This window comes from Pholcus phalangioides, unplaced genomic scaffold (genome assembly GCF_987345545.1).
Source record: "Pholcus phalangioides strain wild (caught in Gottingen) unplaced genomic scaffold, Ppha-v1.0 ptg000008l_1, whole genome shotgun sequence".
Taxonomy (NCBI): domain Eukaryota; kingdom Metazoa; phylum Arthropoda; class Arachnida; order Araneae; family Pholcidae; genus Pholcus; species Pholcus phalangioides.
The window spans coordinates 51,226,551-51,251,368 of NW_028301601.1; the positions used below are offsets into that span (position 1 = coordinate 51,226,551).

At 31.9% G+C, this 24,818-nt stretch overlaps 1 protein-coding gene across 4 annotated transcripts in view; it reads right to left on the minus strand.

Annotated features, from left to right (window-relative positions):
* r (carbamoyl-phosphate synthetase 2, aspartate transcarbamylase, and dihydroorotase rudimentary) overlaps positions 1-24,818 on the minus strand; it is a 64,411-nt gene that overhangs the window by 25,582 nt on the left and 14,011 nt on the right. For all 4 annotated transcript variants that reach the window (XM_089234879.1, XM_089234876.1, XM_089234878.1 and 1 more), the window contains exons 9-32: positions 23,647-23,748; positions 23,305-23,458; positions 23,078-23,209; positions 19,964-20,197; positions 18,605-18,826; positions 18,169-18,357; positions 17,294-17,524; positions 17,026-17,163; positions 16,713-16,880; positions 13,455-13,552; positions 12,942-13,191; positions 12,700-12,798; positions 11,417-11,515; positions 11,075-11,197; positions 10,724-10,900; positions 10,108-10,326; positions 9,704-9,871; positions 8,738-8,920; positions 8,161-8,265; positions 5,913-6,158; positions 3,998-4,246; positions 2,104-2,268; positions 1,427-1,558; positions 218-422 (exon numbers count right to left, since the gene is read on the minus strand). In XM_089234879.1, the coding sequence (XP_089091005.1) occupies positions 218-422; positions 1,427-1,558; positions 2,104-2,268; positions 3,998-4,246; positions 5,913-6,158; positions 8,161-8,265; positions 8,738-8,920; positions 9,704-9,871; positions 10,108-10,326; positions 10,724-10,900; positions 11,075-11,197; positions 11,417-11,515; positions 12,700-12,798; positions 12,942-13,191; positions 13,455-13,552; positions 16,713-16,880; positions 17,026-17,163; positions 17,294-17,524; positions 18,169-18,357; positions 18,605-18,826; positions 19,964-20,197; positions 23,078-23,209; positions 23,305-23,458; positions 23,647-23,748 (4,088 nt within the window). The remainder of the gene's footprint in view (positions 1-217; positions 423-1,426; positions 1,559-2,103; positions 2,269-3,997; positions 4,247-5,912; positions 6,159-8,160; positions 8,266-8,737; positions 8,921-9,703; positions 9,872-10,107; positions 10,327-10,723; positions 10,901-11,074; positions 11,198-11,416; positions 11,516-12,699; positions 12,799-12,941; positions 13,192-13,454; positions 13,553-16,712; positions 16,881-17,025; positions 17,164-17,293; positions 17,525-18,168; positions 18,358-18,604; positions 18,827-19,963; positions 20,198-23,077; positions 23,210-23,304; positions 23,459-23,646; positions 23,749-24,818) is intronic.

Consider the following 24,818-nt stretch of genomic DNA (forward strand, 5'->3'; position numbering starts at 1 on the left):
TTTTATTTCACTGATTTTAGAGACAAACAAAAATGAATTATGATAATATATAAATAGATAAACACCCTGAAACTATTCCCAAACAAGATTTTATGCATTGCATATCATGACATAGATAGCAATGCTATAAATGAGAATGAAGTTACTTTTTAATAATCATTAAATTAAACAATTCTAAGCAATCTCTTGAAATTATTGCACAAAACTATTATTTCACCATGATCGGTAGCAAAACAATCAATGATATCCAGGTTATCCCAAAGAGCTTTCTGGTCTGTAGACAAAGCTAAAGGAGGTTTAACTCTGTATTTAGTTTCACAGCTCGATCCTTCTAGAGCATCTGCATTCAGAAACAAATGATGTGGACATACTTCACAAGTCACAGGAAGATGGTTTTCTTTAGCTGTTTTCACCAACATTATCTACAATTTAAAATATGTAATACAATGAAGTTGTGTGATAATACAAAACGTGCTGATGTTACTACAGTAAATGCGATAAATCAGTTATTATGCATACTCATCAATCACCTTGGTAAATTTGATAAATTTATCACTTTTACTGATTCTGCATAATATCCAAGCATTGTTAGTAAATTTGATAAATACTTGAAATTCATCACCCTTGTCTATGACTATGCATAATACCCTAGTGTAGTTGTTGAATTTGATAAATATGAAGAAAATTCCAAACGAGTCCAGTATGTATAATGTATATAGTTTGACCCTGATATAATGATATAATACATGTATGAATTATTATATAGTAGGATTTATGTTTACAAACAACGTGACGCTTGGGTGTTATGCATAATCGCCGGTAAAAGTGATTTAGGGAAATTTATCAAACTTAGCAAAATGCTCAACAATTATGCATAATAACTACATTCATCACATTTACTGTAACACAGACATAAAAAAAAATACCTCCTTCCTTCTCACAAATTACACAACTATTGTTCTACAACATGTACAGCTCAGTGTCCTCCCAAAAATTTTCTCACAAGAAACATCCAGGTTACCACCTGGATGTTTCTTGTGAGAACGTTCTACACACGTTTTCCTCCTACCTACATGATAGGAAGAGACATCTGTATAAAGAACTATAAAAAGTATTTTTTAGAGCTGGTGCAAAATGCATAGGTACATATTGCAATTAATTAATTTTACAATGAAATCTTAGCCAGATGTTTCATTCAGTGAAATGGCTTTGGGGAAAATACTTCAATTAAGTCCTAGTTCATATTATTTTTCAATACAAAATTAATTTTTTTTTCCACAATCAACTAAGATAAGACCCAAACCTAATTTAGGTATTTGAAAGCCTATACAAAAATTCCCATGCCTAAACTACAATTGACATTTCAATCTGCACAGATTAAGGTTGGGCAGCTAAACAGCCACACACATGAATATCTTAAAAGTACCTCTTCTTGCTTAGCTATGTGGCAAATATGCACAGGACGTCTATACAAGGATGAGAAGAGAATGGCAGCAGCTGCAGTTTCTCCTTCAGCATGGACACATAATGGCACTTGGTGAGGCAAACACTGGAAGTGCTGACAGAGGAAAAAAAAAAACTTTTTATTACTGTTTGCAATGTATTGCCTTAAATAAAGTTGAATGAAATAACATGTTAATGCATACCCACTTATAATGAAATTATAGTTAATGCACAAAAGGCGTTTTCAGTCTCATCAATTTCCCGATTTGGTATTAAATATTATGCTGAAATTATGAATTTCTGTTTAAAATGTCAAATTATTGCAAGAGATAATGCCAAAAATATTTTTTTTATTAGAAAAGTTTTGTTTGTGATATATATAAAATCAGAATGTGAAATTTGCTTTAAGCAAAAAATCTAGAAGTTCACTCAAGTTTCATATTAACCAGGTTTAACTCTGTTCAAAATTCTTAATATTTATTTACACATACAAATGTAGGTGTGAGTCAACAATATGTGATATATAAATATGAATCCCAAGAATTTTCATTCGTTTGGTTGAAAAAAAAAACACACATGGAATTTCAACTCAAGCAATAATCATCTACAGTATAAATTGCAATAGCGCAAAAAAGAATGCAATGATGAATAGTGTCTGACCTTCATCCAGTCTGTAATGCAGTTCAATTTCAATGGCCCATATGTTTCATTCAAATACATTTTCACACCCACAAACGATTTCTGAAAATTCTGCAAGGCTTCTGAATTCTCTGATGTTGCTCCAACAAATAAAGCATAGTCACACCTTGCACCATTCTTTGCAAGCTAATTAAAATGATTAAAATTACATAAAATACAAAATTTTTGAAATTTTCATTTAGTAATAAAATTATAAATTTTTAAGAAATAATTATTCCTGATCTGATAAATTTCAAATTAATGATTCTCTATGTAAATCATTTTTTGTGAAAAGATTAGTTTGAAAATTATATTGAGGAAATAATAGAAATGACGTGAAAAATACTTTTCCATGATATAGAGACCTACACAATGTGGACAAGATGAAAAGTTACAAGATAAGCAATGAGTCTGTGTAACTTGAGAGGATATACCTGGTATCAGTACATCTAAGAGACTTGTGTCAGTGCCTCCTAAATCATGTAGAATAGAAAACTGACTCTGGTCACCAGTTTGCTCAATGCACATATTGGTTACATAAATGATATAACCACAGAGGCTCAAAATTAGCAATATTGGGAGCAATGAATACCTCACACCTATGTTGCAGTAATTTATGGACATGGGCAGACAGATCAACTGCTTCAGAGATGTTGGCAATTCTGGCTACAAGATTAATTTGAGAAATAGCAGTTGTTTTGTACAACATTGATTTGAAGGTCCCTCACAGAAAGAAATCAAAGCTTAATAAATCTTTGTGACTATGAGAGCCATCCAGCAGTTAGTCTATGCTAGTGAACAGCACCATTTATCACTTTCCAATAGAATTTTCAGTCATATGTTTCTAACAACATTTAAAATTTACACATAATACCTGTTCATATGGGCAATAACTTGCTGATTTGTTGCATCCAAATTTTGAAGGTACCTGACAACACTTCTTAACCTTTGACTGGCCAGTGAAATTAAAAAGAAAAAAAATTTTTTTTGTTCATGAAAGCACTTGATTTTTTTTCTTTTTTTTTGAAGGTGTGAGATTCCAAACTTAATTTACAAAACAAAAACTCTAATCACATTAATGCATATGCTATAAATTTCTTTAAATAACCTATTTTTAAGAAAAAATAAAATTTAATTTATTTTTTAATTTTAATATTGTTCCTGTTGACATGGGCATGTCCAGAAAATATACAGGGAATTTTTTTTCATGAAATTTTTTTATTGAAAACTGAAGAATCAGAAAGGGAAATATTTAATCTAAATCTGAATTTAGCCGATAAAAGGTTAAACACACAACACACATTTCCTCACAACACCAGATTCACACTATCTATGATAAAAATCAAATACTGTGGAACCTGTACGAAACTGAACATCAATAGACTGAAATAATATTCCGTTTTAGACAGATTACCACGTTATAAAGGTGCAAATCAAAGCACTAATCATTGAACAGACTTTACTTTGATCTCGTTTTAAAGAGGTTTCCTTCTCATACAATGTCTGTCTTAGACAGTTTCACTAAGAGACTTATATAAAAGACTTGGAATATAAGCATTTTAACTCTCAATAAGCAATTCCATTCTCCAGAAATATGGATTTTTAGAAAAACCCCTTATCATGAAACCATCTTAGAACATTGAAAAATTATTTCAACACAAATTTTACGATGAAAAATTATGAAATTTAGCCTTAAATAAAAAAATGCATTCACATTCTTCAAATTCACATTTGTGTTAATATCAGGCTGCAAAATTGCAGGCTCACACTGCCATCTTTATTTAATCTTTCTTATGGTAGAAAAAAATCTGTAAATATACACAGAAATCCCCTGTTGAAAATAATAACCAAAACAAAATTGAAAAAAAACCCATACATTTAGCACATTTTCAAAAGAGTCCTTATCAGTCACAGGAGGATTGGTGTTCGGCATAGCACAGACAAGAGTGACTCCACCAGCCAATGCAGCAGCTGTACCAGATGCAAAGTCTTCCTTATGTGTGGCACCAGGTTCTCTTAAATGCACATGGATATCTATCAACCCTGGAAGTCGTAGCATTCGGCTCGATGTCAAACAGTCAATATGTGTCTTAATAGGAGGTGCACCTTTCAATTTACGGAGACTCTGGAAAATATGGAACAAAATTTTCTCATCCAGCAAATGGAAATTTTCAATGTTTCTGAAAATAAGTGTCACCACATTTTTAAAAAACATAATTTTAGAGAACATAGAGCACTTTTGCTGATGTACCACACAAGTTTTTTTTTTTTTTTTTTTGAAGTAATTTTTAAAAAATTGACAAAATGTATGTCTAATTTAGCCATGAGTTTACAATAAAAATTTGAGACAATTATTTTTTAACAAATGTTAGTTTGAAAAATACAAGAAAAAATAAGTAGAGAGTAAAAATTTATCCTAAATATGTGTGGTACAAGATACTGTATTAGTTGGCATGCCTTAAAAATCGGGGGATACCAGCTTTTGGAATGTTAGGAGTCTGGTCCATTCCCGGCATATTGGGAAAAATGAGGTTCAATAAGAATCATATGATACACTGAGAAGACTGATATTAATCTATATTAAACACCAAAACAAATATGTTAATCTGAATAAAATAGTAGTTTTTACTGTAACAAGCATGTTTTGTCCAGGAATTTAATAACAATAATGAAAAATGAGAATTTACCTTTGCTCTAAATTAATTATGGCCAGCCTAATATGAAATATAAATACTGTGTTTTTGCATGGTTTTTTCCCCCCTTTTTTTTTTTGCATGTTCAGAGATTGAAGAAACACATTGTTGCTTTTGTGTTATAGTATCCTGTTTCGCAGTACAATTTTTTAATTTTTTGCCCTGCTTATTCAAATCCTAAACACGATTGAAGAATGCAAAAATACTTTGCAGTCTATTAATTTTTCCATTTTGCTCATCTAATCCACGAGAACAAATATGCTTAGTATGACATTAGCAATAAACCAGAATTTATGGTAGCAAAAAGCAAACATAAATTCATACAATCCCAATGTAGTTCTAAAACCTAATGGATCCTAAATTACAGAGAACAAACAAGCTTCAAGCCAGCTAATTCAATTGATTTGTAGCAATAATATTACATAGAAACCAAAAGCCAGCTGATGGCATTAGCCATCCATGATTGTCGCTAAATGCTGGAAATATATATTTTTATATGTATATGTGTATCACTGGCAAAGAAAGAGTCGAAACTTCTAAATGTTTGGATGTGTTCTTCCTTGACTGCAATGTAAATAGTTAAATTTTAAAAAAATTAATACTAATTTTAATAGTGATAAATATATAATAAAGTCTTTTATAAGTCAACATATGCAATACAGCAAATTCTTACACTATAGATTCTTAGAATGCTGGTATTTAAAAATTTTTTTGGAATATATGACTCAAATTTCCCGACATGCCAGTCTCGTCCTAGTATGCCTGCTTATGCGGGAATACGTTGAGCTCACAAATTTGCGTTTTCAATGTGTTTTCATACAGTGGCACACATGTTATCACATTAAACTTATTTTAAGAAATGCTACTACTGGATTAAATTGAGACAGGTTACAGCTTCAAATTTAATATGAATGCCTTTTGGTAAAACTAATATACTATGTTCCGATATTTAAGATCAAGCTACATGTTTATTTCATGAAACTACATTATTCAACCAAGCTTCAAAATTTCAGAACAAGCTCTTTAAAAATTAGGGAGAAAGATCGTTTGAATCGGAAAGGGAAAAACAAAAATATAGATAGGAAAAATTAGAATTACTTCAACCAGCAACTTGGCACATTTCACATCTGTAATCAATGGTATGGCATAATCTACAGCCATTCTTCGAGTTCTATATCCTTGAGTGAAAAATGAAGAAACTCTGGTAGTTCCTCCACTATGCATCGGCAGATTTATAACTACATCAAATTCTTTTTGCGCGAGATAGTCTGCTATACTTTTCAGCTGATTCTTTGTTGTATTATTCAGGCCAATATCACCAAAGGGCCATTCAACTGCCTCCACCTGTGGGTGTATAAAAACAATAATAAAAAAATTTTATACCCTGAGATACCAGTTTACTTTCAAAACCTTCAATTGCCTTTATAAAAATAATACATAATATGAGAGATTACCATTGAAAAAATAGGGTCTTATAGGTATAGTTTTATTCAGATATATACAGGGTGATCCAGAAAGAATCACCTGATTTCAAAATCATGTATTTTTAAAAATTAAAAAAACAATGATAATGCATACATGAATATAAAGGAGAACTACCTATAATTTATAGATCATGAACTGGTACTAGAGTGTTATTTATAATGTTCTTATGGTGAAGAAATAAAATTGAACCTAGTTAGAAAAAAGTTTTCAGTGTTCTTTCGTTTGCACGATGTCAGTCGACAATCACCATTCAGCATGCTGCTCAGCCTATTGTTTGGTACTTTTAATTCGTTTTAGAAGTTCCACAGAGGAATATGGACAAGGTACATGTGTGGTTTAGTAGCCTATTGTTTTGTTTGTGTGTGTTGAAAAAGCCAATGTGTTACAAGCTATACAAATTGCATCAAAACCTAGTGATAAATTAAAATGACTAAATATATGACTTTACTTACTATATGGAGGTGGACAATCTTTACATCTGCCTTACATTAGAATATGTTGTGCAAGAATTTTGATATCTTTCGCCATGATATTACACGTACGACTAAAGAAAGTTACATTGAGCATTTTTGCCCCTTAGATTTATGTATTTATTATTTTGTGTCAATAATTAAAAAAAACATTTTGAAATTGGATAAGTCTTTCTGAACTACCACATATAATGTTAAACTAAACAAATTTCAATTGTCAGAATAATAAATTGTAAATTTTTTATTGAAGTTTCCTGATTTCATTACAGTAATATCCCCAACTTTATGCCATCTAAAGCAGTGCGATTACAGAATTAATCATTTTTTCTGTGAAAAATGCATATTTCTGAAATTCAAGCATAATCACTGAATTATTGCTAACATAGTAGAGATCATTAAGCAATAATCAAGCAAGAGTACTGTTGTATTTGATCAGAACACCATATTTGATCTGTATAAAAAAGTTGATGTAATCAGTGTATCAATTGCCTTTTTTGATGCTCTGATTTTTGAAAGGTTACATTACATAAATAAAGGTGAAAACTTTACCATGATATAGAAATGGAATCCCAAAGCTTGTATGGTATATGTGACATTTTTACAGAGGTCAAAATTTCATATACCTGAAGTCCACCATTATTACCAAGCTTAAAAAAAAAACTTGTTTAATGTGATGCTCTTCTACGGCAAATTGGTAATGCTTAGCATCTGTTAATTAATTTTAACCCACTGGTGAACAGTTTTTTCTTGACTCCACAAAGCAACAAACAAGCCTTTTTTGGACAAAATAGAGTGTTATTTATAGAGTGAAACATGCAAAGTGTTGTCAAGCAACTTCAATCATTAGCACAGATTTTTGGGAATAGATTTTTTATTGAAGGATCGGATTGCCATCACAAGTCAAGCTAAATTTTATGAATTCATGGGAAAATATCATAATGGTAGTGGACATCCACAGTGAGAAAGAAAAAAACAGTTTTCCTAAATTTTGGTCCCAATTAACTAATGTTTATATGTACTGTATTTGTATTATTGTGCCAAATCATATTTTGCCTTAAGCGGTTACCATCAGTAAGTACTTAACTTTAGGGTATTGCTGTGACTTATCAGACAATTTCAAGCTATATTGAATAGGTAAAAAATAATTGAGCAACAGTAGAAGAAATTTAACTTATGAGAAAAAAGATAAGAAAATAAAACAAATTAGAAAACAAAAAGGCAATTATAGCATTTATACTGCTTTGAAAAACTGGAAGAGTAGTGTGATGACTGAAATGAAGAATTGCACAATCTTATTATATGGATGCCAGCTCATTTTATTTGTATGTGTAGAATTTACATTTCTCCATTTGCATTCAAAACAGCATGATGTTGAGTGATATAACACTTACGTGAATGCCCTTTTCTGTGTAAAAATCAGCAGTTCCCATACTGGCATATAATTTCAAAGACATCTTCGACAGATCTTTAACATAAGGCAGCAACTCTTCCTTGTGCTAAAATCAATAAAAACACAGAAGTGAAAAATTTGCATAATGAATCTATAGCTTATCAAATATTCTCTGTAATGTGATGAGCCTACCAGTTTTCAATTAATTTATATTTTCTTTTGCAATTTTTCCTCTCTTGCTAAGTTGCAATTTAATTTAACAAATCTAACATTCAGAAGAAAAAAAATTTAAATTTTTTCAAATTATTTATTTAAAAAACATTATTTTACTAAGCCTTTAATTTAGAATTACAATATTTTGATTCATTGCAAATTTGAACGATTTGTTGCAACGAAGACACTTTCTTTCAAACCATACATGACTCTGGCTCTATCAAAAATTGTCAATGTTAGCCATTGTGTCCATTGGGGAGGATGAGACTGTCTGTGATGCAATATAGACTGACACTGAACAAACAAAATGTAATTCAAGAAAAAATATGCCCCAATGTACGTTTGTATAATTTTTCAGAACCTACCTTTGACCGCCCAATGGACAAGAGTATGGAATTCCTTGGAATGCTGAATCCAGTACTAATCAATGCCTTGAGATAAGCTTCATATCTGTTCTCACCAAAACATGCAACTTCACCTGTGCTTGCCATTTCAACTCCTAGAGTTACTTCTGCACCTTCAAGTCGCGAGAAAGAAAATTGTGGTACCTGTAAAGAAAAGGAGCAAACAAGGTGAAACTATGCATACCATAAAAATACTTCTACTGTTAATATCATACCTTTAAGTCACATTTTAGTGGTTAAAATAGATCGAATTCATCATTTATACAAATACAAATACAACGTCACAACAGGCAAATTGCCCAACGAGGTGGCTGACTTAAGAACATCATGGATCCCCGAGCCCCTACCTACTACTGCTACACCACACATGCACCCTCCCCCCCGCGGAACCCCCCAACGAATCGGTACATGCGGGAATGTGCGTGTACGTGTAGTGCAACCTGACGTAAAGTTTGTTTCTGTGTAATGCTTGTTATGTGTAGTGCTGTAATCTGCCCCCAGTTTTACTAACTATGAGTGAAGTGTTATGGTTGAATGATTTACTGTTGTAGGGCTGTTGCTCTCTGTGGCGAGACTTTTTAACGGGGAGATCGGCTCGCATTTGCGCCTTGAAGTTGGGAACCACACAAAACCAACTTCAGCCGACCACCACTGTGGGGTTCGAACCCGGATCCTCGCATCACGAGTCTGGCACTATAACCACTCGACCACCACAGCGGCCATTATGTATGTAAATAATAAAAAATTATTTTGCCACTCCAAAAATGTCAGAATGTTGATGTAGAATTGATTTTGTATTGCTTATACAAGAAAATGTCAAGGATTGGTAGCAGTAGTGGAATGAAATGAAAAAGTACTATACAAATGTCCAAATTAAAATAAGAATGTGGATATTAGATTCATGAACTCATTGTATAGCTTGCTTACCTTCACTCCTACTCGTCCACAACCAGTAAGCAACCCATTTGATTCTGGTTTCATTCCCATGATGGCCTGCGTTGCTAAAGCAACAAAATCACAATCAAGTGTTTTTGATACAAAAGGAAAGGACCGAGAAACTCTCAGGTTGCATTCTATAACCTTTAGCTGATTATCCTGAATTAGAAAATAAAAAGCCAATATTTATTTTGCTATAAACTATGAATTATGCATTCAATATTCTACACTCGCCTTTAGAAATAAAAAATTAGCAGATATACTTTTTTAATTAGTTGTACTTTCATCATAAGTAATAAATGATAAGCAGCTTGCCTTACCTAATTGAGACAAATTTTTCTGCAAGAAACACTAAAGTATACGATACCAATATAATAAATCTGCAAAAAACTAACCTTTGCAATGAGCTGTATGTTATATGGGCCATTCACTTCCAGTGCTTTCCCAATGTCACGACAAATGGATTCAATGTTTTGAAGCGTTTCTTTGTTGAGATCCTGCGGTGGAGTAACCAGTGTTGCATCTCCAGAATGGACACCAGCATTTTCAACATGCTCAGACACAGCCATGCATATCAGTTTACCTTTTACAGCAACTGCATCAATATCTATTTCCTGTAAATATATAAATTTCAGACAAATATAATAAGTGGAAAATTTCATTCTCATTTTGAATTATGAGGAAATTAATTTTTAGACTACATAAAAAGGAAATTTGCCTGACTTGATTGCAAACATGATTGCAAACATGATTGCAAAAATTTCATTCACAGAGTAGAAATTAAGATTCACAACCAATTTATCTTAATGCTAGAAAGAAAATTGCAGATGTTAGTGATTGTATTTACTTTCAATAGATCATGGCACCAGTTCATGTTTTCAAAAACAAAAGACTTTATATCATGGACATTATGAAGGGGGAAAATTAAACTTCAGAAAATTAATTCGTGGAAATAAGTATGCTGACAGATATTTGGAAGAAAAAGTTCAAAATAACATTATGATTGATTACTTTAGCATCTAGAAGAAATTTTGATATGACTACAGTAGTTCCGACTGCTGTGGCTTCTTCAAGGTATGTTTCTAGATCATGGTCAGAGTGTGCAACGTTCATGGCAGCTCCACTAAGAACATATGATGGACGAACTAAGCAAGGATAGCCGACTTCTTTACAGAATTCCTTTGCACTCTAAAAAAGGATGAAAAAAAATCAAGAATTGGACACATTAAGTAAAACTGTAATTAACTGCCACTATCTAATAGCATGAATAAATGAAATTTTACTCTTATTTTAAGATTCCCTAACTTCTACTGAAATTTTGGTATATGCTCAACAACAGTTGCCATCGCTGGCGAAGCTTACTTCAACATTCTCCAATTTTTTCCACCTAGGTTGAGATATTCCCATTTCATCCAACATTCTTGAAAACTTAAAACGATTTTCCGCTCTGTCTATTTGTTCTGGTGATGTTCCCAAGATGTTTGCCTTAAACAATTCAAAATATAATGCTCATAAAGTAAATAGCATTAAATGAAATGATAATTTTTCACAAAAATCAAAAACTTATCAAACCTAAATGTATAGTAATAATGTGATATATATATATATATATATACATATAAGAAATTTATTAAAACTACATGGAATTGTTAACTATTATCATTATGGCATCACAAGCTATACTGAAGTTGTGGATTAACTTACTTTATGCCATAAGTCCATGGCTATGTTATTTGGCAACTGCCCTCCCATGCTCAATATGATTCCCTCTGGTTGTTCCATATGATATATATCCAATACAGTCTATAAATAAATTTAAAAAAAAAAATGAAGTCATTTTTTGAATCATAAATGTGTCATAATAATAAGTCACAATCGCAAGAAACAAAATGTGTAATTTTTTTTAAGACCATACCAATGATTGCGAGGGTATGGAAAATCGTGTTTCATTTTAAAAAATCAGATTTTTGTTATTTAAATTGACTCACTGCTTATTAATTAAAACAAATCTTGTTAATCATTGAGAACGAAAAAATTTACCTAATCTCACAAATTTAACTTATTAGTTAATGAATAAACTAACATACAAACAATATAAACAAACTACAAGAAATATGAACACCAAAAATTCACGTTCATGTTGCATGACAGGTCGTTGAGCCTTGAATTAACTTCATGGATTAGCATTTTCTTGTAGAGAAAATGTGCTGTCATTTATGATGATTCCTGCCTAAAGTAAATGCCTGGTTGCAACTCGGTATCAAATATGGTGCAGGTGTCTCGATTTACTAGATGTAAAACCAAAGGGTTGTTAAGCATCAGTGAAAACATTCTATTGACCAGGTTGTTTCTTACGTGATTGGTGCATGCACTTATTATGATGTGTTTATATCTTGCATAATGTTGCTTAATAATTTACACATTTGGTAAAAATGAGCAAACTCTAGATTTTCCCACTTTTCATATTAAAATTTCAAGTCCAATGGTATTTACAACAAATAATATTGTACAACATCTATCATTATTTTAAATCAGCAATTAGGGCACAGAATTCAAGGCTTTACACAAAAACTAAATTTCTGTTTCTTAATCGGGGGAACCCTAGTGCATATTGTAATGCATTGCAAATGCTTAGTTCCGTTACGTCTACAAGTTTAGCTATCAATATTTTTCTGTAATTTTTCCACGCACGAAATCTAGAAATAGAACAGCTATCTTTCTGCACTGCATCCAGAGATTATGGGTTAAAGTCTATATTTACCAGATCTTCTATATATCTTTTAAATCAGCCATTCGCTCATTTATTGAGTCAAAATTTGTGTAAAATTTCTCTCCCGTCTTGTGAAACACTCATAAACTGAACTACTCATAATCCAAAATAGACATAGCATCAAGGGAAAACATATGGCTGTTACATAGGAATGAAATCGTATTCAATCCAGTTACAGTCATGAAGAGATGAGGGGGAGAAAAAAAATGTTACTTACTTCAAAAGATATTTCATCAAAGTAGAGTCTATCACAGACATCATAATCAGTACTAACTGTTTCTGGATTGTAATTCACCATAATAGTTTGTCGATTCATCTGATACAAAAAATAGTAAAAAAATTTAGCATGTAAACTCTCTTTCTCGACAACAAATAATATATATATAATTATAAAAAAGGTGTACCTTAAATCATAGATTTTCTTGGTTCATTCTAACAAAAGATAAAGATTTAGCATACCTTACGTAACTCCTTGACACAATTAACAGCACACCAATCAAACTCTACAGAACTTCCTATACGATACACACCAGAACCTAGAACCATAACAGCACCACCCTGGAACTGTACATCGTGAGAAGCCCCATTATAGGTCAGATATAAGTAGTTCATTTCTGCGGGCCATTCAGCAGCTACAGTATCAATCTGTTTGACGAATGGGGTGATGCCAAGGCTATTCTCTCTATGCTTCCTGATTATGTGATCCAAACTTGAATGATAATAAAGAAAATAAGTTTCTAAAATATCTTTGAAACAAATTTCATTGATTATTATCACAAAAACAATTTTCAAAACATACAATTTTCAATCACAATTCTATGATGGTTTTGACTAATTCTAAGTAAAATGATTAAACAATTAGACAGCCCGTGTTGAAAAAGATTGACTATAATATAATAGAATCGGTTACATATAATCTGATGGAGCTGTATAGTAATTTAAATCAATAGAGAAAACAAAATTAATACTAACCTTTGAACACAACCAGCAATATGCTTGTCAGAGAATCCTAGCTGCTTCGCATTCAGCATGACATCTCTTGTAATAACCGATATCTCATGTTCTTTAACCTGAAAATAGAGACGTGACACAATAAGATAAAAGTTATCAACAAAATAAAGCTACACACTTAAATTATGAAGACGATTCATTAAAAACGAATTATGGATATGATGTATTAAATGATAAACATTCATAAAGATATTTTATTGACAGTCAATTCACACAGTGGTTTTTTTTCATCATGTGCTGGAAGTCCTTGAAAAGGTTTTATCAAAATAACTCTTCATTTTGATTAACAGTACAGAGGTAAAAACATAAAAATTTGATTTTTTGTGCCATTAGTATAGGATGCAAACCAAAGCTAGTTTATATTACTAAATTTAGATGCAAATATATCATAAATAATATATATACCTTTCTTAATTTTTTACTACTAGTAGTACAAAATGCACAGATTTCAAAATATAAAGTTAAATTTCTTCACACTTTGTGCTCAGAAACCAATAAATCACTTTTCTATTCAATGAAAGTTCATTGAGCAAAGCAAACTGATTCAGTTTAATACTTCATTATAAAAATTAACTTCAAGTTTATCACGTCCAGAGTTATAAGTGAAGTATGACTGACTGAATGGCAAGCAGAGATGAACATGCATTTTTGAAAGAAAATTCATGCGCCTCTACAGGAAATAGAACCTCCAACCACTCACAGACTGCTATAAGATATGCTCTAACATTGGCATGTGCTATGTTCCCTATCCTGTGAACCACACATGCTTTACTTACAGAACATGACACTGCAGGGTTGGTAAAAAAACCGGTTTTTTTGGTTTAAACCGTTTTTTTTTTGTCTTAAATAGTATTAACATTAAAAAAATAAAATTTCTGAAAAATCATTCAAACATCTAATAATTAATTAAAATAAAATGTTTATTAATATAATTAACACTATTCCCATATTTAATTAATCAATAAATATTTCTTATATTTTAACAAAAACCAACTTTTGCAATTTAATTATTTTTTGCTTAACTCAATGGATTACTTCGTGTTTGAAAATTCTTTTAATGTTATTATTAATCATATAATATAAAGATGTTTTGTCCAGTTACTTTCAATATGTTTAATTAGGAAGCTATTTTGCAAAAACTATAATAAAAATTAGGTGAATATAATGTATTTAATGAAGCATAAATAATACAGTTTAATTAATGATGATTTACAATATACAGGTTGATTATAACTAAGGTTCTGATTTCAAAACACTGTAAAAAAGAACGATTGCCAGAATGACTTGAAAATTGACATGAATATTCCTGAAGAAATATAATTTTATTAAGTAAAGGGGGAAAAAAGACTAAAATGTAAAATTAATGACATCATCAAACACATGGGAAATTTGCTTGCAGAATGGAAACAATAGCCAGTCATGGCAAAATGATAATTATAGCATTATACGATTTCATAATTCATGGAAACATCACAAAAAGTGAAGTAATTGAACAAATAACTACAACTTACTCAAGAAATGTTAAATATGCTATCCACCGTGTTCTGGCTATGAGGTGAAAGCACAAAAATTCTTGTTCAACAACAGATCAGAGTATACCATGGTCATGATGTAGATGCGCTTGCAATTCGCCTTTATTAAACCAAACGCGCCTGCACGTTAATATTCCTGAGGAACTTCTAACATATAGGGGATGCGCTGGAGTTTGTCCAGCTTGTTGTTCACCAATTTCATCACAACATTTTGAGGTGCCCCCCACAGCCAGAAGTTGCAAGGATTAAGATGCATCCTGTTGTAGTCAAAATGGGTCTTCAGCAGCTGCTTTGCTGATATTGCAATGTGCATCTTGATAGAAGTTGTTGTATTCACACACTGATGCTGTGGAAGTGCTTGCACAAAATAGATTATACTGCTGGCCAAGTACAGCATCATCTACTTGCACATATTGCATTACTTGCACTTTTTTCTTTTGCCAAATTTCCATTGCTTCAGGAGTATCCATGCAAATTTTCAATTCATTCTGACTAGTAGTTGTATATATTGTATAGTTTTGGAATCAAAACTGTAATTATAATCACTCTATAGCTCTGATTATTTTTCCTAAATCTGTTACTACTGTACAGTAGAACCTTGATTAACTGGGCTTAACCATGAAAGTATTAAAAAAAACTGTTGAATATTAAGGCTGGATGATAGGCCTATACAGTGTGAGATATGCTACTTATGGGAAAGAAAATTAAAATGTCTGAGGTAATGTAACTACTAGTACACTAGTCTTTGTCCTTTAGGGACAGCTGGTGTTTTTATTGGATTATAGGACCACCTGCCCCTAGCATGATGGTGTCACTACTGTTGCTGCTTCTTTGTGAAGGGAAAAAGAAATCCTGTGAGATAATACACCACTACATTCAGATGTGTGATGCAATCCTTATTCATGAATTTGCTAAAGATAGAGCATCAGAATGTAGCCAAAGGTTAGAAAATGTGGTAAGAATGAGAAATTTTGGCTTCTGTATATAACTTTAAATAACTAAAATATTTCATATGAAAAAATATATATATTCAGGTCACTTTCATGAGACTTTTTGAAAAAAACCACTTATACCATCTTATGCCATTTAAAGATATACCATCAGAATGTATCCGAGAATATAAAATGTGGTAAGAATGAAAATTTTTGGCTAATAATAAACTAATATGATATTTTTCATGGGAAAAAATTATATTTAGGCCACTTTTATTTGATTTTTTGAAAAAAACCAAACTGGTTTTTAAAAAAAAAACCACTTGGTTTAAACCAAACAACCCTGTGAGCCAAATGTGGTTTAAAGGACAGGAAAGGTGTTAAGCTACAGGTATTTTCTTCCCTTAGATCATATGTGTACACTAAATGAAATTTGCTTTATATAAACAGCAGAGTACATCATTTCTCTTCTTATTTTGCCATTCACTGCTATCGTCATTAAGAGCTATTATCTGATGAGCTAAGAGGCTTTTCATGCACGATCCCATTCAGCATATGTATGCTGGTAAAAAGATGCCAGTCCTCTGTCGCTTAATGGCAGAGCACGTGCCCAGCTCGGATGAATGTCAATGATAAGATATTACTTTAATGTAATGGATCACAATTATGTGAAGTTTATAAAATAACGTAAAATACTTGTGCAGAATTAAGAACCAAGAAATGACAATTTTACACAAAGTAAAAAAAATTCATACTTCATTTTTAAGGCTCTCTAAATGTATATGGTTATCGATGATCTTCTTCAGCTTATGAAGGAACCATAGGTCAATGTTTGTAAGTTCATGAACTTTTTCAACTGAATATTTATTCTTAAAAGCTGCAGCAATAACAAAGATTCGTTTGTCAGTAGGAAATTTGAGGTCCTGAAATGAAATTTTAAAAAAAGGCACAAAAATTAACGAATACACAAATTAATGCACCAAAATATTTAAAGCTAAAGTAGACGGGGCCATAAAAAAACTTTTTGAAGAATATGAAACAGTTGCTGGTATTGAGTAATTTGCTTACTTCTTCATCCACTGTTTCTACATCTGGATCAAAGCCAGTGACATTTTCATCAACCATTCTTAAAGCTTTCTGAAACGCTTCTTCAAATCGCCTGCCTATGGCCATAACTTCACCCACACTTTTCATTGAACTGCCTATCTGTATTTAAAAAAGATTATAAAGGCTTCACTTTATTTACTTTATTGAATTGAAATTAATTTCACAATAATTTAAAGGTCACAAAGCTATATTCCATGGTGGAAGTTGCATCAGAAATAAGAGTTCTTACCTTTGTGCTAACATGTGGAAATTTCCCCAAGTCCCATCGAGGGATTTTAACAACACAATAATCAAGACTGGGTTCAAAGCAGGCAGTTGTTCCAGTGACTGAATTGCGAAGTTCTAACAGTGATCTTCCTAGAGCAAGCTTTGCAGCAAAATAAGCAAGTGGATATCCCGTTGCTTTACTAGCTAATGCTGAACTCCTGGATAATCTTGCGTTTACTTCCACAATATAGTACTGCAAAAACAAAATATTTATTTAATGCTTGGTAAACACTTAGGTTAAAAAAGAAACAGAGGTTCTGAAAAGTTTAAAAGAATTATAGAACACTTAATTGGAGATTTCGTTTTCACCTAGCCACCTGGCTGTTGAGTGGTTAGGGAGCTAGATTGACTGTGCAGTTCTGGGTTCGAATCCCAGCTTGGGCATGGATGTCTACTAACACTAACAAATTTGCTGCATAGATCATGCATATCTCTTGTGTATACAAGAGGATCTAATTATTGAAAGAAAAATTATCAAAAATGAAGCCCACAATCTATTAACCTCTTCATAACTGAGCCAAAACTGATTAAAAAACAATTTTTTGATTTATTTCTGTCTATTGTGTCAAAATGTCCATTAAAAAGAAAAAAAAATCAATTAATTTGGGTTGATATCTTTACCAGGACCATTTGAGTTTGGTACACATGTGTACCTCAGGTCTTAACCTGAAAAAAAAAATCATTAAAACCGTTGAAAATGAATATGCATATGTATACCTCTGGAGCAAGAGTATAATGGATATATAAGGCTTTGGATGATCATCAACCTGCATGTATCAATTCATTATAAATTTTGCAGAGGAATATGTACGGCAAGAAATATGATCAATATCTCACCTCTTGGTTCTCTGGGTTCAATGCATATTGTATATTGCATTCTCCAACAATGCCCAAATGCCTGATGAACTTGATAGCTGTGCTTCTCAATGTGTTGTACTCCTTATTGGTAAGCGTCTGGCTGGGTGCTACCACAATAGATTCACCTGTGTGTATACCGAGAGGGTCAATATTTTCCATATTGCAAACCTGGAAAATAACACAATCAAAATTGAGCACCGAATGAAAGTTTCATAATTGCATTAGAAATGTTTTCAATAAAATTCTAAAATGCATTTGAAAATTTCTTAGTTCTAAAAATCCAAACTGCAATAAACTTAACTTCTAGGATAAAACATCGAAAGATGGTTTTAGTGGTTAGAAAACATTCAGCAGAGGAAAAAAATTGAATAATTAAAATGGATATGATTACTAAAAGCGAAATTTGTAAACTTACTGTAATGCAGTTGTCATATGCGTCTCGCATCACTTCATACTCGACTTCTTTCCATCCTTTCAGAGACTTGTCAAGTAGAACCTGGGAAGACCTAGCCAGAGCATGAGTTACGAGTGCCCTCAGCTCTTCTTCAGAATGTGCGAATCCCGAACCCAATCCTCCGAGGGCAAAAGCACTTCTAACAAGCACAGGGTATCCAAGTTTTTCTGCTGCTTCTACAGCCTGTAATAAAAATCAAAGAAAAAATAACTCAAACACAGAACATTTAAGAACCCTGTGAAATTCATTGGTTATGTAAGGGTATGTATAACTCAAAATTTTCAGAACAATTTAGAAATCTCTCTCTCTCTCTCTCTCTGCGTGCGTGCGTGTGCGTGTCCCTAAATAAGTTTCAGCTTGAATTATGTTGGATTTCGAATCAGAAACCAGTTCTTGACTTATGATGGGATTACACTGTAAAATTTTTGTAAAAGTGCTTTTATAAAACTTGAAAAATACAACCAATAAGCTGATCGATTACATTTGGGCAAATGCAATCAATCTATTTATTGGTTTGTGGTGATGCTAGTGCTGGTGGATGTCTCGTTCTTTTGGAAACATACTGAGTCATGACTCCTTTTCTTTCTTAAGTTATTTAATAGAAGAAATAGAAGAGAGATTTTTACAACATGTTCGGTCGACAGTTGGAGCCAGACTGAACTCCAATACAAGACGACACTAGATAATACCTAGCTAGTGAGTGGCGTAAAAAACATAATAAAAATATAAAAATTGCACAAGACAAGCAGCGCCACAGGTTGTATTTTTCAAGTTTTATAAATGCACGTTTACAAAACTTTTGTAGTGTAATCCCGGTCTTATTCACATCATACTTAAATACTTTGACCAAGAAATTTGATTTGAATCACATAGCATTATCATTGATGATATGACCTTGGTATAGGTGCTTTATGTTTATTATACAAAATACAAATGATATAGATGAGAAAATATTAGAAGAATGAATATGGAGCAGGGCTTGTCATATAATTTATGACAAGCTTAATTTTAGCCATTCACTAACTTTAAACGGGAGGAAAATATAAAAGTCTCACTGGATTTTATTTAACAATAGGTAAGATTTGATTATGCAAAGGTAATAAGGATAAACATCCATAAAAAAAAATGCATGAATAATAACAATGCCTGACAAATTTATTTTTGAGTTTTTGGCTGAAGCATTTTTCAAACTGATTTCATGTCTCGAACTATTCAATTAATTTTGATAACATTTTTTTATTTTAACATAAATGTACTTAGTTTTCTCAAAAAATTTCTTACATGAATTTATATCAATACTTTAAAAAAATTCATGTTTACCTCATCTACAGAATAAACTGCAGCATTTGGAACAACTTTCTCGCCAACTTCAGCCACCTGTTCATTAAATAATTTCCTATCTTCTGTATGAACAATTGTTCGGATGGGCGTTCCCAAAACCTTTACATTGTACTGCTCAAGAATACCTTTCCTTTCTAGCTCTACACCACAGTTCAGAGCAGTCTGGCCCCCAAATGTCAAAAGGACACCATCAGGTCGCTCTGATTTTATCACCTGAAAAATTGATACATTGAACAAAACTTTTAAGTACATAAATCAGAATGTAAAAACAAAAGCACAGTTTTAAATGTTTTCTTATGCAGTGCTCATCGCTTAATGTGATCAAACCGTGACTCAGAGTTTCTGATAACTATATCTGGAAAAAAAACCAAAAATATGACCACCATAAAGCCTGTTAGGTGAAACAGGACATACGAAAATAGGTCAACTCAGTTTTTCCTTCCCACCATGACTGGCTGAAAAATGTTCAATCATGCAGAGGAGGAGGGCGTTTTCATTTTTTGGGATATTTCTCCTTTAAGCTAAAATCCTGCATTATTATTATTATTCAGTCATTGTGAGGCAGAATGGAACTGTCTAATTGTGCATCACAAATTATGATAGTTTTCTTAATTCACAGTATGTTCCATCGATCCTTTGAGAAAGTAGTCTTTCAGCTGAGTAACTATTAATCTGAGGTCAACTGAAAGAAACTGATCACAAACGGAAGAAATTTTTTTATAGTAATCCAAGTACGAGATGGGACTTGGCCACATCCCTTCAGACAATTCTAGTCTTTTCTAGAAGGATATGCCAAAGTGAAAGAATTAAATAAAATTATCTAACACAATGTAGCCAAGTCTCGTCTTATGGTTGGAAAACTAAACCTTTGCATTAGCTTCCGCTATAGGAAATTTATTGCGAAAAGCAGTGTTCTAGGTAAATAGATTATAGTAGTTACTATGACCTGAACAGGACATGGTGAACAGAGTACAGAAATGTTTGTAATTTGCAAATAAACGCGGGGGGGGGAGGGACATAGTCTTCTAGGTTCATAACAATAACTTGTGAAAGAAAAAATAAAGATTCGAAATGAGCACAAAAAAAATTGATAATGTAAATCAAAAAATCTTGAAAACTAATTTTTTTTTCCCAAGTCATGATACTGGCTCATCCCATAGTTTGAAAAAGTGATATAAATACAGAAATGATAACATTATTCATGATTCTAGTAAATGGTGTCTACTGCATTATGTTTGCTAAAAGTGTGAATCTGATAACAATAGCATGAGTTACTGAATTTCTAGGAATAATTGTATCAATTAAGACAACTTTTAAAGAAAAATTTCAAACAGCACCAATAAGTTAATTCACCATCAAACTGAAGTTCAAAGGAAAGTCAAAGAGAGCCTTGTTTGTGGCTCTGTGACTGAAGTTTCTATGGGACGGTCGCATAGAACCGACAAAATAGCTGTGTCAGACACAGGCCTATGTCTGGCAGCTATTTTCATTGGTGATGAAATAGAATGACTTGAAGCTTTGAAGCTTGATCATGCCAAATTAAAAAAAGGTGAAAAAAAAAAACAAGTCATGAATATGATGTTTGTCTCTGTATGGAGTTTTGTTTTAAACAATAAAAAAAACCTATGATTTTATACTTTCTCTGTGCATGTTTTTACAGAAATCTTTTTACATTTGAATAATATAACTTTTCTTAAAAACACCATCAATAATATAATACAAATACAATATAGTCAAACCTCTTGTTCTCGAAAACTCTATAAATGAAAAAAAAAAATTCTACACATATACTAATATTACACATGTACTAAATCAATGCCTTTTTACCTTAAGTAATTTTTAAAAACTCTCTATCTTGAAGGCCAAGTTCAATGATAGTAAAAAAGAAAACACAGAAATTCCTTTTTTTACCTAAAATCTGGCTTTTCTCCAGAGGCGAAAGAAAATGATCAGAAAATTATTTGTAATACAACCCATTGCGTTAATGATTCGTCAATCATAGGTGGATAATATAATCGACAAGAGGTGGATGCCATGTGAATGGCTTGTTCAGCATAGCAAAAAAGTCAGCCAACAGACAATTCAAAATTTTTTCAAGAAAGCTGAGGGCAAAGCCATTGAAAGTGCCTAATGATTGAAAGACTCAGTGCAGATTTGGCTGCTGGTTTGGAACCAGTCATTTCAGCTATGAAGGATAAGATCTGGTGGTTGATTCAAATGATGAAATTCCAGAAAATTGAGGAATTACTAAAAAACATTTGAAGCTTCTAATTTCATTTTCAGATTTTGTAGAAATGGACAGTTCATTGCGAACCTGCAGCACCTTGACCGATACCAAAATTATTGCTGAATGTGAGTGACAGAAATGCAGCAGAATATGCTTCAGAGAAATTAGAAAAAAAATAAGTGTGAAAAATGCTGAGCATATGCTGTAAGAACACTGCACCATTTTCTGGAGCAAACTGAGAAGATAGGGTCCGAAATATATGCAGCTCTTGCTAGTATAGATGAAATGGTGAAAGAACAAAAAGTATGCATCAATCTAAGCTTATGGATTATTTTAAATAAAGTATGTACATAAGATTGAATATAACGGAAACAAAAATTTAAACATTTTAGTGCATTTGAATAATAATGTGATTAAACACTAATTCTGTAACTTAACCAATAAATTTAAATTTCATTAGTATATAGTAAAATAAAGTAATGTATTTTTTGTTTTATCAGTCAAATTTTGAACCATTTTGGCATGGTTTTCCTTTCTTACTAAAAAAAAACTATATTTCTCAAAAACTCCCTATCTCATTTTTTTTCGATCCTGTAAGTTTCGAGATAGAGATTTGACTGTATTTATAGTTTTGTTGTGAAATATACAACAGTGCAATACAGTAATTGTATTAAACTTGGCAATTAAAATTAGTGAAAGTTTGTTGAATGCAAATATTTTTTACAAGTTTTTAGCATCTTCCGAAAAGCATATTTAAAAAACGAGGAAAAAACATACTCTAACAAAAACCAAACAACTCTTGCAAACTCACTTGTTAAAATGGGAAAAAAAACAAAAGTTAAAAAACACATATAAACAGTGAATACCTCTGTTACATAATCTGCAGTTATCGGCAGAAAATACACTTTATCAGCTAATCCGGGTGACGTCTGCACAGTGGCAATATTGGGATTGATCAAGAGAGTTTTGATAGATTCCTCTTTGAGAGCTTTGATTGCCTGAAACAAGAAATTCACAGAAATTATTAATTTATCAGCATAAAGAAAAACATTTGATTTTGAAAAAAAAATATATCAATAGAGAATTCATTCACCTGAGAACCAGAATAATCAAATTCACCAGCCTGACCAATGGACAATCCACCTGATCCAAGAATTAGAACTTTGGTGGGCTTATGGAACTTATCATCATAGCTTCCAACTTTATCCAGTCCAAAACGCTTCCTAATGCGATCTTCCATGGGTATCCTAATATTAAAGAGAAGCAGTGAACATTAAATAGTGGTTGAAAGAAAAAAAAATAATAATCCCTTTTTGAAGGGAAATATATTTTAATTGAATTTCGTCCTTCCCAATAACATTAATGAGCAAATGTATGAGCACTTAGTTTATAAACAAAACTAAAGGAAACAGACATGAATGGTCAAAAAACAAACCTAAATGAACTATTTTTGCAATCTATTACAGCATCAATGAATATATCGAAAAGAAACTCAAGATCTTGAGGACCAGCGCAGTGCTCTGGATGGAATTGTACACTGGGAAACAAAATAGAATTACAAATAAGCTTTATAAAATAAATAAAAAACAATGCAAATGTTCAAAATATCACTCAATAAAATTTCATGTAATACAATATCATATCAATTGTTCTCTCGATAACAACAATGATGTTAAATTTTGCGCCTTATGATTTCTATTATGAAACTGTTTCATGTGTGCACTACTTATAAGCAAGATTCACCATCAACAGAAGGACAGAAAAATCTTGGAGATTAAATCATGGACCAAAAGTGAAGTGCAGTTCTAAAAGTATCAATTCCAATTACCCCCTACCATTCCCCCCATTCACAGTAACTATAATACTCAAATCAGAAGCGAGCATTAAAAAGCCACTTCACACTGTCTTACGTTAGTCATACTCTTGTCTAAAGTGAGTTCAGATATAAATAGCCTTGAATTTTATTAGACTATATATAGCCTTTTTTATTAGACTTGAATTATTCTGACATCTGAAGAATTAAAGGCTTAAATCAAAGGAATCATATCCTAAATGTCAAATCAAATCAATGGACAGCAGAGAATTCAAAAGCATCCCTATTCAATCTAAATCCATCAATTGGTTCTCCTTAATGAAAAACCTATTTTTATGTTAACTTGTTTGGGCAGATAAAAATCCCCTTTATGAAACATAGTTAGCAACTATGCATCGCTAATGTAGACACTCTATTTTCGAAATTAAGTTCATTAGTATTGAAGACATGTCATCACTGAGGATGACTCATTGTTGGCAATAAAGTTTATTAATCAATGGATATAATTAAGTTTAAATAAAATGAATAGAGCCCGTATATGAATGTATATGTGCATTATATTCATAATCACATAAGCTGCAGCTTACTTGATTATGAAGTATAACATGCCTATGTGATATGCCAACATGATTATGAAGTGTGATATACTTACGTGATTATGAATGCAAACAAAATTTAGAGAGAAGAGTATTTTTAGTGAATTACTAAAGATATTTGTAACTGTCTGACTTAAAAAACTATCTTATTTCTTATCATTAGTTGTAGTACAGTAGAACTTTGATTATCCAGGCATT